Source organism: Aptenodytes patagonicus, chromosome W (assembly GCF_965638725.1).
Source record: "Aptenodytes patagonicus chromosome W, bAptPat1.pri.cur, whole genome shotgun sequence".
In the NCBI taxonomy this organism is placed as follows: Eukaryota; Metazoa; Chordata; class Aves; order Sphenisciformes; family Spheniscidae; genus Aptenodytes; species Aptenodytes patagonicus.
The window spans coordinates 240335-253250 of NC_134981.1; the positions used below are offsets into that span (position 1 = coordinate 240335).

Genomic DNA, 12916 nt, shown 5'->3' on the forward strand with positions numbered 1-12916 from the left:
TTCACAAAAAAGAAAGACTTTGTAGTTTAAGTTTAAACTGTTGTTTAATAGGGAGGAAAAAAGGGCTCAAGAAGTACTTTAAGTTAAGTTTAATTTCTCACTTTACTTACCTAACATATTAATTGAGCATCTCCATTTCAAACTACGTGACTAGAGATTTCCAAGAAGGAAAGGTTTTTACTGACAAATTTTGGCTTGGCACATTGGTAAATAAGACAAGAAAAGGCAACTCTGGAAAGATCAGGCAACTATATTGTTTATGATATATTAATATTTTATGTTGAGGCTGAGCTAAGCCCCGTCTTACTCCATGCTCAGGTTACGAGCACCCTAACTTAGGGCTACATTGCTAACAGTCCTTAGAAGCAAAGGTGTGCAGGGCTAACGGGGTCCCCAAGACCAGGGGACAGCTAAGAGGTGTGTAACAAGCGTTTCTCAAGCACCCTGCAGCTCTCAGGTAGTGACCCTTCCTCACTGATTTATTTCTAGACTTTAAGTAAACAACGAGTAAGAAGGGAATAACTCCACCCTCTCCTTCCCCAATTTCTGGAGCCAGTGTCATATGCTGGTGTGATACCTCAGCCTACCAAAAAGATGACTAGTTCAGGAAGACCTGGGCTTCAGCGGTGTGTCTGAGTTTCATATACGAACATGGACACAACAGGAATGAGTCAGCAGGCTTCTGGGCCAACAAAGATGATTGCAGCCCAGACTTAACATACTGCTGAACATGGATCCACTACCAAGGTCTCTTTCACATCTAAAGACTTGCCCTTTACAATGACAGTGTTCTAATCATCTCACCTACTGACCTTTATTATAACTCTCCTGGATGATGTGTCTAGCCATCCCAAACATAATTATTTTTCCTACAGGTAATCTCAGAAACAAAAAAACATTCAATACATTCTTGATTCTCAAAATATAAGAATACAAATCTGATACTCCAGTATAATACTTCAGTATGAAGTTCTTTTGTAAATCCTGTGGCTTTTGGGACTACCCGCTGGCTCTACAGCAAATATCAACCTGATCTGTAGAACATGTTCTTCTATTTAACAACTTTTAAAAGAAAAGCCAGTAATTTAAAAAACTAAAATGTTATTAAAAAGCAAAGCACACAGGACCAACTGACTGCCTCTAAGAACAAACTGAAGTTGGGTAGTTAAGGAGGAAGTTGCCTTCAGTATCCCATTGCACCAGGACAAGAAGAAAGAAGCACAGGGTAGGGGAGAAGGAGGTTCCTATACTTTTCAGGCAACTGAAGATTGACCTGGAGATTCCATCCCAGCTTAACTTGTCAGCATGTAAAATGTTAGTGCTCAACTTTCTAAATGTCTTTTAAATACAATACTTGAAATTTAGTTTCTTATTTGAAAATAAACAAAAAGCATTAAAGCATAACATGGAGTCACAGTGATCACAGCACATATCACCAGCAGAATGGGGAGCGTTACACCTCTAGTCCAGACCTTCACCACCTGTTCTCACTGGCTGTTAGAAATTTTCTTGCTACAGGAAAATGAGACATACATTTTGCCAACAAGAAACATTCACATCTGCAGGAATTATTCTAGGTTATTTTTTGTAGCTTTAAATAAAATTCTTCTGAGCTTCTTTCTATCCCTTTCTGTTCTATTTTCATCTAGGTCTTCTCTGCCTTGATGGTTTATGTCTAGCCATACCAATTACTTTTTGTGCAGCTGGGCTGAGCTCTGCCCTTGTCTGGCACTCGTCCTCTCCCTGAGTCCTTTTCTGTTTTTATCTATTACTGTTTTTTTAATTCTCCCTTAACTGAAGTCCAATTTATACTTTGCTGCTGCTGTCCCTACTACTATACACACATCCTAAATGTAAAAGCTCTAGCAATTCTGAATAAAAGCAGTCATACTGTTACTGCACGTGTATGTTCTAATCCTCTAATTTTATTCTCAAAAATGTCTGAATCGTTTATAGTGAAACATGCTAAAAAACCACAGGTTGAAAGTACAAACACTGGCATGGAACACTAAAGCCGAAAGAGTTAAATAGTGCCCAAATCGTAAGTAACTGAGAATAACTTTATAATGAGAGATGCTGAGCAACCCTAATTTATGTAAGAATAGCTTCTGGCCCTAACTACAGTCAGATCATGCTCCTAAAATAGTTGTTTTCAGGTCTTAAAGAGTAGTTACGTACAGTTATAACAATACTTTTACAATAATACCTGAGTCAAGAAAAACTAATTACGTAAATAAGACATACAGTGCAATATATGGAATTTGCCTGTTTACCTAAAAAAAAATAAGCAATACAAGTAGATTAAGGGAAATAGAAAATAGGACTTTGCATTGCTGTATGAGAGGACCATTTAAGATATCTGGCATAAACGTAAGACGATTCTTACAGTAAACATGAACTAGTTCAGAAACAAAGGAAATATCCAGTCCTTCCAGTATTTCTGAACGTCTTGGGTCAGCCCTTCCCTATCTCGTCCTCAAGTTTAAGATTGGCTTGAACACCCAACTGTTTTTTCAAGACTTGCAATCTTGTTTTCAACACAACTTCAAGATTTCTGAGGTTACAAGTGCCATAGTTGAGACTAAAATGCAAAAAGATGGTTTTAGCAGACAAGAAAGATGTCTGGTTTTCCACTATTCTGTATACAAATTTTACTAAGTCTATGTGTCACTGCAAGAGAAACCCATTGAATTAAGTGCTACCATTCTGGATTGCAATACTTTGCAATGGTGTAAATAACTTCAACTGTTACCAGGCACCAGAACATGTTAATAAGGCATAAGGAATTACAGCACTGCTAACAGATTTGCTATATATAAAACAAGGTAACACAGCATATTTAACATACACAGCCAACAAATTATAGCCAGGGGACTGCTGATTCTTAATAACCTCATTTGCAAGGATGACAGTAAATCTTCTTCAGTTATAAGGGTATTTATGAGAAAATCCACTTCAATTTTTTTCCAAAGCATGCATGTGTTCATGTTCGTATGTAAACACACACACAAATAACCTCTACATCTATTCAAGAAACATACTGGTTCCTACTGGTGAGTTCTGAACATCAAAGGTTTGATTTTAAAATGTACTCAGCATTCTCAACTCCTAACAACTGGAATAATACTTAGAATACTGTAAATAAGGCTCAATACTTATTAAGATTGGACTAACTTACTTCACTATACCCATTATTATTTTGATAAAATGACCTATTGAATGCAATGAACTGAGATACTCCTGGTATACCAAAATCAACATTCATATAGAAAAACTGAGTTAGTGATTACATCATAGATACACTGAAGATGACACGAAATATAACATTTTAACATTTGAGAACATTATTCACAGATTACTCTTTTGGAATTATTAACATCTCTCTCTTTCAGCAGTCTTCTTGTTATTCTGTGCCTTTTTACAGTATTTTCTCACAGCATATATTGCATGACAAATGGTATCTACGAACGAAACAAGAGAAGATGCCTACACACCTTGATATGATCCATCATAAGCTGTTTCTGTGCATATAGAAGAGAACAGTCTGGACACTTGAAAACAGACACCTTCTGGTTTTCAATGTGCTGATCAAAGTGGCGATAGAGCAAAGGTTGTAGAGTAAACACAGTGTCACACATAGAGCATTTATATATTATTCTAAAAACAGAAGTACAATAAACAACGTCAGTCATGTTGATGATCTATTTGCAAGAATCATGATGTTAACTTTTTTCCTCAGCAGAGATAAGACTTGACATGTTTAAGCAATCATTTCACACTGCCTGAAAAAAGTTAAAATTAAACTAATTCCAAACATCCTCCAATTTCAAAATATGGGAGCAGTAGAAAAAACCACAAAAATAGAAAAAAAAATTAAAAAGTGCAAACAAGAATCCAGAAAACAACAGCATATGCCAGTTACATATATAACACCAACATCTGCTTAGGATACTCTGAAAGTTAAGTGTCTTCAGTTTCTGAACTCACATTATAACTAAAGGACAATATACCTGTTTCAGGTTGTAAAGGCATTATGTTTCAAGGAAGTGATTGATTTGATCATAATTGGTAATATACTTCAAGATAAATTTATTTTTGGCAATGTATGTGGTTTTGAACCTCCTGAATGCCAACCCTAGACTCTGTTAATGCTCTGAAGCTGAAACTTCACAGGATGGTATTTCCCTGTTTTGCAATTACATGCCTTTAAGAATCTGTCTATTGAAGCAATGTAGAGACACCACCAAAACCACAACTTCCTCTCTCAGAGCATATGTGACTTTCGAAATTAGTAACCTAAATCTCCCATTCTAATAGGCAATATTCTAATCAAAATTATAACAAAAGCCATTTATGTTTTAGTAGCTGTGTAACTGGTGAAGCAATGCATCTATTAATATAATTTCAAAAGTGCTTTAGAAATAGATACACTAATTAACAAAGAGCTAGATAAGTACTGGACACTAAAAGCATAGTCCCTGAAAATGAATATGATAGCCAAAATTCTGTATCCCAAAATCCTAAGAAAGTTATTAAACAATCTGAAAATAGTCGTATTTTTAGCAGATTCTTGTCAAGTGTCTGTCCAACAGACAAAAAGTATAGGGAAACCAGAAACATAATCCTCTGATCTAAATGCTGCAACAACTACTACATGACAATAGTTTGAAGCTTGTTTCATTTTGCTGATGATTTTATAATGAAAAGTATAGTTTAAATTGCATTCTACGTAATTATTTACTTGATACTTTGCTTGTTGTTTTTGCTTATCTGCATGTTTGATTATATTAATAATGATTTCCCTGGCAACTAAAGGTGAGTAACAAGATTAGCCATTCAAACTGCAACCCTTTAATGTATCTGCTTATAAATAGTAAATAATTCTATTCTTTCAGAAACACCATACTTTTTTTTAACTTGGAAAATGAATGAAAGGAAATGACATGTGAAAGAAAAGTAACAACGAAATTTGCCATAGATCATCAGATGAGAGAGAAATCTAATCCATTAGCCATCAGTAGTGGTAGTACTTCAGAAAAGTTCAGCTAAAATAAAAGAAACCAAACAACAGGTCCTCAGTACAATGACAGACGCTTCCTCTGCGAAAGCAGTCTTCCTAATTCCATCAATTAGAGGTTGATCTCTGTCCTAAAGAATGACTTTTCATTTAAAAAAAAAACAAACCAACAAAGCCTGCTTGCTAGAATGCTGAATTTTCTCATTATCCACATAAATGTTACAAGTCCTTTCTATATCCCTCTAAGCAATTACCATCAATAGTACATTGTTCAAGAGCTCTAAAGACCACTCTGCACTGTGTTTTGAGATGACAAGAACAGGGACATTGCTTCAATGTCCAAGCCATTCAGTGAGTCCAAATATTTGAAATAATGAAAAATAGTACACTTAATCATATTAACTGTGAAAAATATTATTTCTGTGGTATATCAAGTGGTCCCAGTTTCTTACATATACTAAGATAAATTTATTTATTCACACAGCATCCTCTGATGACCTACATACTATTGTACTGCTTTCTGTGGTGAACCCTCTGCATGGGATGACATACTCTGCACAGGCACAGCAGAACATATACCTGCTAGGTTCACCTATTAAGCATGGAGTACTTAGAAAGGGGAGCCCCCTCCCCATCCTCTGACCCCCCCACAGTACTGTTCATAAAAGCTTCTTAAACATTATTCAAAACAAGTATTTTAGTTTCCTACATTATTACTGATCTATATCCCTTCAGAATCCTAACTTATTGGATAATTCCCGTATGAAAGGTGTTAAAGATCTTGCCAGAAATAGGACATGCTTCTTGATAATAATTGTTAAGAAAGAAACCCCAGGTTCTTAAAATGCAGTTTTGCCTCATGCACCTCACATCAATATAAACCCATGTATCTTACTAATAGTTTTAACTGAGATCATAAGAGACAACTTCTCGGGAAAGAAGTCAATGGATCACCACCCCAGCAGGCCAGCTGAATTGCACACAGACAGAAAGAGAGAGAATGTGAACCTTCTCCAGGCACAGTGCTATTACAGGCACACTCTGTGGGATGCACTGTTTAAGCTCTAAGGGTAGAAACAGCCAAAGGATTCACTATGCAAAGGATCATTTCCCTTGGCCACAGCACATAAAGCTACTGAGCATCTAAGCATGCTCCACCATCTTGGTCCCATCTCAGCAGAGCAGCTAGAGATAATTTAAAGCAGTGATTTTACTGTCAGCCCTCTTCACTCCATCCAAGAAAAAAACCAGTTTCCTCAGAAAAGTACTCGCTGCAGTTCTGTAGTGAATCTGCTTGTAATGTCACAAGCTAGAGAGCTGGTACTAACCACACACATTCCCTCATCCTGGGGCACCAAATATTTTTCTTCTGTCCCTTATGTCCTGTCTCTTATAACACTGTCTTACATCTCCATCAGCAACTTTGTCCAAAAGTCAGGAAGCATCAATCTTGATTACTAACTAAGCAGGCAAACAAGCCGAGGCACAAGACTATCACAGCCTTGTCCCTGGCAGGGTGATTTTCACCCTTCTGGTTCATTGCTCACATACCACTGCTAACATCCAGAATCCCAGCATTTTGGTGCCTGTTGCCAAGTAGTCGATCCCATGGCTAGGTGCTAAAGAGAGACGAGTAAAGTTACATTGTTCCAGGTTAGCAAGATGTAAATAAAGACTGGCAGAATTAAAAATAATTCTCTGATTATTTCATGATGTATATTTCTATTAGAACCATATCTTGCAAATAAAATTAGACACAACAAAGTAGAAAACCTGTTTTGTCATCTGTGGTGGAACTAGACAGTGATCTCAGCTGGAATGATTTCAGGTCTGTAGTATATAAATTTATCATCGCAGGGTTACATAATTTAATAAAATAAACTATGATCTACTATATGCTTCAGATTCTTACTGTATCTAAAGTAAAGAACAGAAGACTACAGAATCGCTGAGGTTGGAAGGGAGCTCTTGAGGTCATCTAGTCCAATCCCTGCTCAAGCAAGGTCAGCCAGAGCAGGCTGCCCAGGACCACGTCCAGTCGGGTTTTGAATGTCTCCACAGACTGAGACTCCACAGCCTTTGGGCAACCTGTTCCGGTGTTTGACCACCCTCACAGTAAAAAAGTGACTTCTTGTGTTCAGGTGGAAATTCATGTGTTTCAGTTTGTGCCCATCGCCTCTTGTACTGTCTCTGGGCACCACGGAGAAGAGTTTGGCTCCCTCTTCTTTGTGCCTTCCCATATGGTATTTATGCACATCAGTAAGGTCCTCCTGAGCCTTCTCCTCTCCAGGCTGAACAGTCCCAGCGCTCTCAGCCTCTCCTCACATGAGAGATGCTCCATTCCCTTATTCATCTTAAGTGTCCCTTTGCTGGACTTGCTCCAGTGTGTCCATGTCTCTCTCACACTGGGGACCCAACTCTGGGTCCAGTACTGCAGCACTGCCCCAGCAGCACTGAGCAAAGGGGGAAGGATCACCTCCCTCGACCTGCTGGCAATGCTCTTCCCAAGCCCTTAATCACCACATCCCTGGATAATGCAGCACTCACGAGCACTGACAGGAGAAAGTGAATCTACTACAAAAAAATCTGACATCTTTCTGAATTTATCACATATAAAATTATATCTCTCTAAAAACAGGAAGAGCTGAACATATATTTTCTATGTAAGCTAAAAGACTTTACTCTGTTTTCACAGAAGCAAAAGAACTATCTGGTAGAGATCCAGATTTCAGACAGGTCTCTGAGAAAAGACTGTACTTGGTTAAATTCATACCAACATACCTAATAGTATGGGTTGTGACTATACCCACTTCGAGTATTTCTTTCAGTCACATTCAAAAGCATGATTTTCAATCCTAAACACATGCAACTGAGTATGCTGGTTTGTTCTATAATTGAAGTAGTCAGTATTTAACATGTAACAGCTTAAAACCCTGTCCAAAGCTTAAAGGCAGTTATGCTTAGTCAGGACATAATTTACAACCACCTCAATTCAACAAGACACTTGAGTAAGGCAAGGAGTTCAACTGCAATCACACCACCGGGGTGGTGACTCAGTAACTGCTCCTGCCCCACAGTACACACCAAAATAGGCATGGTACATGCACTTTTTCACTTTTCAAAAATCAGGTTAACAAATTCACATATTATCTTATAATAAATATAGATGTTATCTCACTGGAAAATACTTTCATGTCACATAAAGGATGTTTAGCGTTTTGAAAGCTTCTGCACCAGCATATGGTATTTCTCCCTCCCATATTTTTTTTTCTCTGAAAAAATGGTACTTGTGGGATAATATACTTTGTACCAATAGTACAGTATATATCCATAATCTGGCTTGATAAGCAAGAATTTCTCCAATATCCAAAAAGAGATCAGCCATGAAAAATATCTTAGTGCCGTTTCTATGAAGTTACACTGTTTACTGAAAAAAGAAAATCACATATAAGCTTTGGTTTCCCATAAAACCCGTGTAGCATCTTAGGTATACTACAGGAGAGAGCTTCACAAAGTTGAAAGAGAAGACAGCCATCCATTTCCCTATGTTAAAATAATCTAATTTCATCCCACTGAGAATCACTGCACATAAACTTCATTTTTCATACACCAAATAGTTTACTGTATCTGTTCTGAAACAACCATTTGTAATGTAATTGTAAATCACACAGTTCCAGTAAATGCCAGAGGCACACAGCCATTTACCCAGTGAGCCCAATTCCTGTAAACAAAAAGTGTGAACCAGTAAAGAGTCCCTCAGGACCGGACTGGCCTCAGCCCACTTACAGGACAGAAGTAATAAGTCTTCCCCAGCCACCCTGATGTGCTGACACACTGGGCCTTATTTTCGGCTGCACCTCTGTGACGCCCAGAGGAACAGCTAGAAGCCAGGCTCCATGGCCATGTAGAGTTCAACAACATCTGCCTACCAGGTGAGGTTTGAAACTCACATTCAAGTGTCAGACACCTTTTATATACTCAATGAAAACTCAAAAGCTTCACATTTCCAAACACAGAAGGCTACCGTACCCTTCTTTTCATTTTAAAATTTTTACTTCAGAAGAACAAAAATTTAACTGAACTTAGGTAATCATATCTATGGTGTTATATGACTATATTACATTCCTTCTTTTCAATAATGGATTTGTTAAGCTTTCGAAGTGTACACCAGACATATGCAATGTAGATGCTAGGTAATACAATACAGATAAACCAGCAGCAGCAGATTGGTCAAATGTGAATATATGTCCTCAAATACAACAGTGCCTGTCAGCTCTACTCAGCGCTGGTCAGGCCACACCTGGACCACCGTGTCCAGTTCTGGTCCCCACAACTCAAGAAAGACATGGACAGACTGGAGAGGGTCCAAAGGAGGGCCATGAAGATGATCAAAGGGCTGGAAAACCTGCCCTATGAGGAAAGACTGAAGGAGTTGGGTCTCTTCTCCCTGGAGAAGGCTCAGGGGGACCTCATCACAGTGCTCCAGTACTTAAAGGGCAGCTACAAAGAGGACAAAGGGTCTTCTCTTCACTAGGAGCCACATGGAGAAGACAAGAGGCAACGGATACAGGTTGCACCAGGAGAGGTTTCATCTTGATACAAGAAAGAAATTTTTTACAGTGAGAACAATCATTCACTGGAACAACCTCCCCAGGGATGTGGTGGAGTCCCCATTGCTGGAGACTTTCGAGATGCAGTTGGACAGGGTGCTATATAATCTCAGCTCAGCTCAGCTCCCTTTCCCATGAAAGGCTGGACCTGATGATCTTTTGAGGTCCCTTCCAAACTGGGCTGTTCTGTGATTTTAACACAGAACATTACAGCAGATAAACCAGAATTTGAGCAATGTCACAAACATTTGATGTCAACTTGACCAAGATATATGAGCAATATCCTCAGAAACCAACTAATTTAAACAACAAAAACATTTCCTTTTTAAATTGCTACTGAGTAGCAGAAATACATGTAGTTAATTGTACCACAGGTAGAGGAAAACCACAGGTCCTGATAGCTTGAAATAGGCCTTATTAAATGGTCAATGCGAACATCTTGAGTGTTGGTGTCAACACCGTATTACCTACAAATGCTTGTGAAATGGAAGCAAAGAACTCCAAACCTGCGAAGACTGGGAAAATCTTACTAGTCACTCTGCATGCATTTAAGACAGCATTTGGATTAAAACTGGCAAATTTAAAGAAAACACCACTTCTTAAGAGGAGCACTCAACTATGAATTATATGATTTATTAAAATACAATAGTACTTCATAAAATTTTATTTTAGTCTTTTCATAATCAAAATAAATTCATAAAAGAATACAATTATAAGCACATCTATATGGAAGGAAAACTAATGCAAAATACTTAATTCACGAAGTTGATCAGAAACAGTTCAGCAGATCCAAGCACAATTCAAGAAGTCTTCTGCAGTTTTCATATGTGAAGTATCTTACACAAATGGTGCTCTTAATCTTTTGGTTTTCTCTAATGAAAATTATGGGAATCGGAAACAAGTTTTACATTAAATGTTGGTATTTCAAAGCCTCTCACTGAAGATACCATCCTGAATTAAAACAAGGTATCATTTGTCACTGGGTGGAAATGTGTTAATTTGGTATCAGACACAGTAAGTTTGTTGCCATTTTGCTTTAATGTAGGTTTAAACACCCTAAAGAATAAATCTCCTGTTAATATGGTAGAAGAAACAGTGATAAAACAAATTCTTCTGAAATCTGGTTATTACGCTACATGGTACCTTGTTTCTCTCATCTGCCTTCTATTTTCCTGAGTCTGCAAGTTGTTAAAATGTACTAGTGTGCTCTGTGCACTCCAGAGAAACAACATGGAGTTAAATACTTGCGTATTTACTCTCAATACTGCACTCGTACCAACAGAGGAGAAAGAAGACAGAAGAAAAAGGCCTGCAATGAGAAGGCATCAGGCTAAGACCGATGAGATTTGAAGCCTGACTTTCACATGCATCGGCACCTGCAGCTCCCATTGGCTTCAGCGGAGGCCTTGAATGTTCAACATCTTTAAAACAAAGATCCTGAAGCCGAGTTCCTAATTGTGCCCTGTGTTACCATCATCAGTAAAATAAATAGTTATTTATGCCCAACTTTCCTAGCTACAGAACAGAATCAGTTCTGATTTAATCCAGAAGAAAGAGACTATTTATCAGAAAAAAGCTTATATAAACAGCTCTATAAATGCACCTATTGATTTGGAGGGGCAAGGCTGGAAATGATTTAAAGGCTGGCACCTCTCAATAACACACTGGAATTGCTCTCCTTGAGACATGACCGTCTCAGGGAAGCAAAAACCTAGCTCACCACTCCCAAAACCTACGGCTTTCATAAAGAAAAATCTAGTAGACAAAAAGAGGAGAACAGATCCTACAGGAAAAACACCGCCCCAACAAGTGAGCGGCTGCCTGACCAAAAGAACAGGGTACCGCAGGCAGCTGTAGCCCATGAGAATTGCCCGAGGTCAGGCCAGAGACAACTGCCACTTCTAAAACCATCTCTCACAAGTACACACCCTGACCCCTGTGAACTGATGCACTGAAAGAACCAATTTTCCGAATTCTCCCAGATGACTATCCATGAGCATGTAATAGAAAAAAAATAAAATTGCTTTTTCCTACCTTTTCAACCAGATGTTACGAGAATCACTGCATAAGCCCTGATGAGTCTTAGCAGTTCTTTTTGGAATCACATTATCTTAATTCACAGTAAAAATGCAGATGAGCTAAGCAAAAAATAAGAACGAGCAACACACTAGCTGCCTGTCCGAATAATTTTTGTAATTACTGTATTACTCTCTTGTAGCACGCAGTGTTTAAAGAACTGCTATTGCTATGTTAATGGAAATTTAACCTTTGCCAAATAAATTGCCAGCTAAAAACTCATGAAAACATTACACAAACGCCACACGTTACCAACAGGATGACAAACTGTTGGTTGTACAGTACGTGACTTTTAAGATTGTAAGCACAGGACAGAATGCAATTTCACAATGCACATATTAAAATGCAGGCAAGTGCAGTAGAAGGTTAATTTTGCTTACTTTGGTTCGCCTATCTTGATACCCGGGTGTTGTGTATAGGCATGGGAGTGTGTGCTGGGAGCAGATTTAAATGCCATGGGACAGATAGGACACTTGTAAAAGACTTCACAGTGAGAACCTTGAATATGAGACTTGAGTGCCGCCACATCAGAGTATACAACATTGCAATGCACGCAGCTGCAAAAAGAGTGGAAAAGAGTCAGTTCAGCGTAGCCCAAAGCAGTACTGAAAGAAATGGAATCAACACTGATTTTCAAGCAAGTGCAAGAGATAAACATATATATACAACCGGATAAAACTACGTTATTCTGTCAATTTAAACAACCCAGTAAGAATCAACATAAACAGACATTTGCATATCAGAAAGTAAGAAAAAAGAAATTTCCCAAATTTAATTTGAAAATCTAAGAGATATGAAGTCAGAACATGTTTTTATGGCATTACAACAAAACAGATAGAAGGGTCAACAGAGGAATATTCTATTGATTGTAAAAAGAATGCTTAAAACCTCTGCAAATTTGTAAAGAGATTTTACAAAATGCATTTTTATCACATGCAGTGGATTGTACAAGGTACGCCACAGCAATTTAGAAACTACCACCAAAATGGAAAACCAGTAAGGAAAACATTTCCACCATTTCCCTTGTTTAGATTTAATGAAGACATACTGTTAATGATTTTCTGTACATGTAATCAAATCAGCACTTGGATTTAAAAAAAAAAAGAGTAATTTAAACTCAAGACAACTAAACCAAATCTCTACAATCAGATCAATCTATCAGATTGGAATTCTGAAAATATTTTTCAAAAACATACTTCTGCTGTGTCGAAAA

General features: G+C 37.9%; 1 protein-coding gene across 7 annotated transcripts in view; it reads right to left on the reverse strand.

Annotated features, from left to right (window-relative positions):
• LOC143171886 (zinc finger protein 532) overlaps positions 1-12916 on the reverse strand; it is a 51334-nt gene that overhangs the window by 12892 nt on the left and 25526 nt on the right. For all 7 annotated transcript variants that reach the window (XM_076361048.1, XM_076361047.1, XM_076361042.1 and 4 more), the window contains 2 exons: positions 12084-12260; positions 3495-3657 (listed from right to left, as the gene is read on the reverse strand). In XM_076361048.1, the coding sequence (XP_076217163.1) occupies positions 3495-3657; positions 12084-12260 (340 nt within the window). The remainder of the gene's footprint in view (positions 1-3494; positions 3658-12083; positions 12261-12916) is intronic.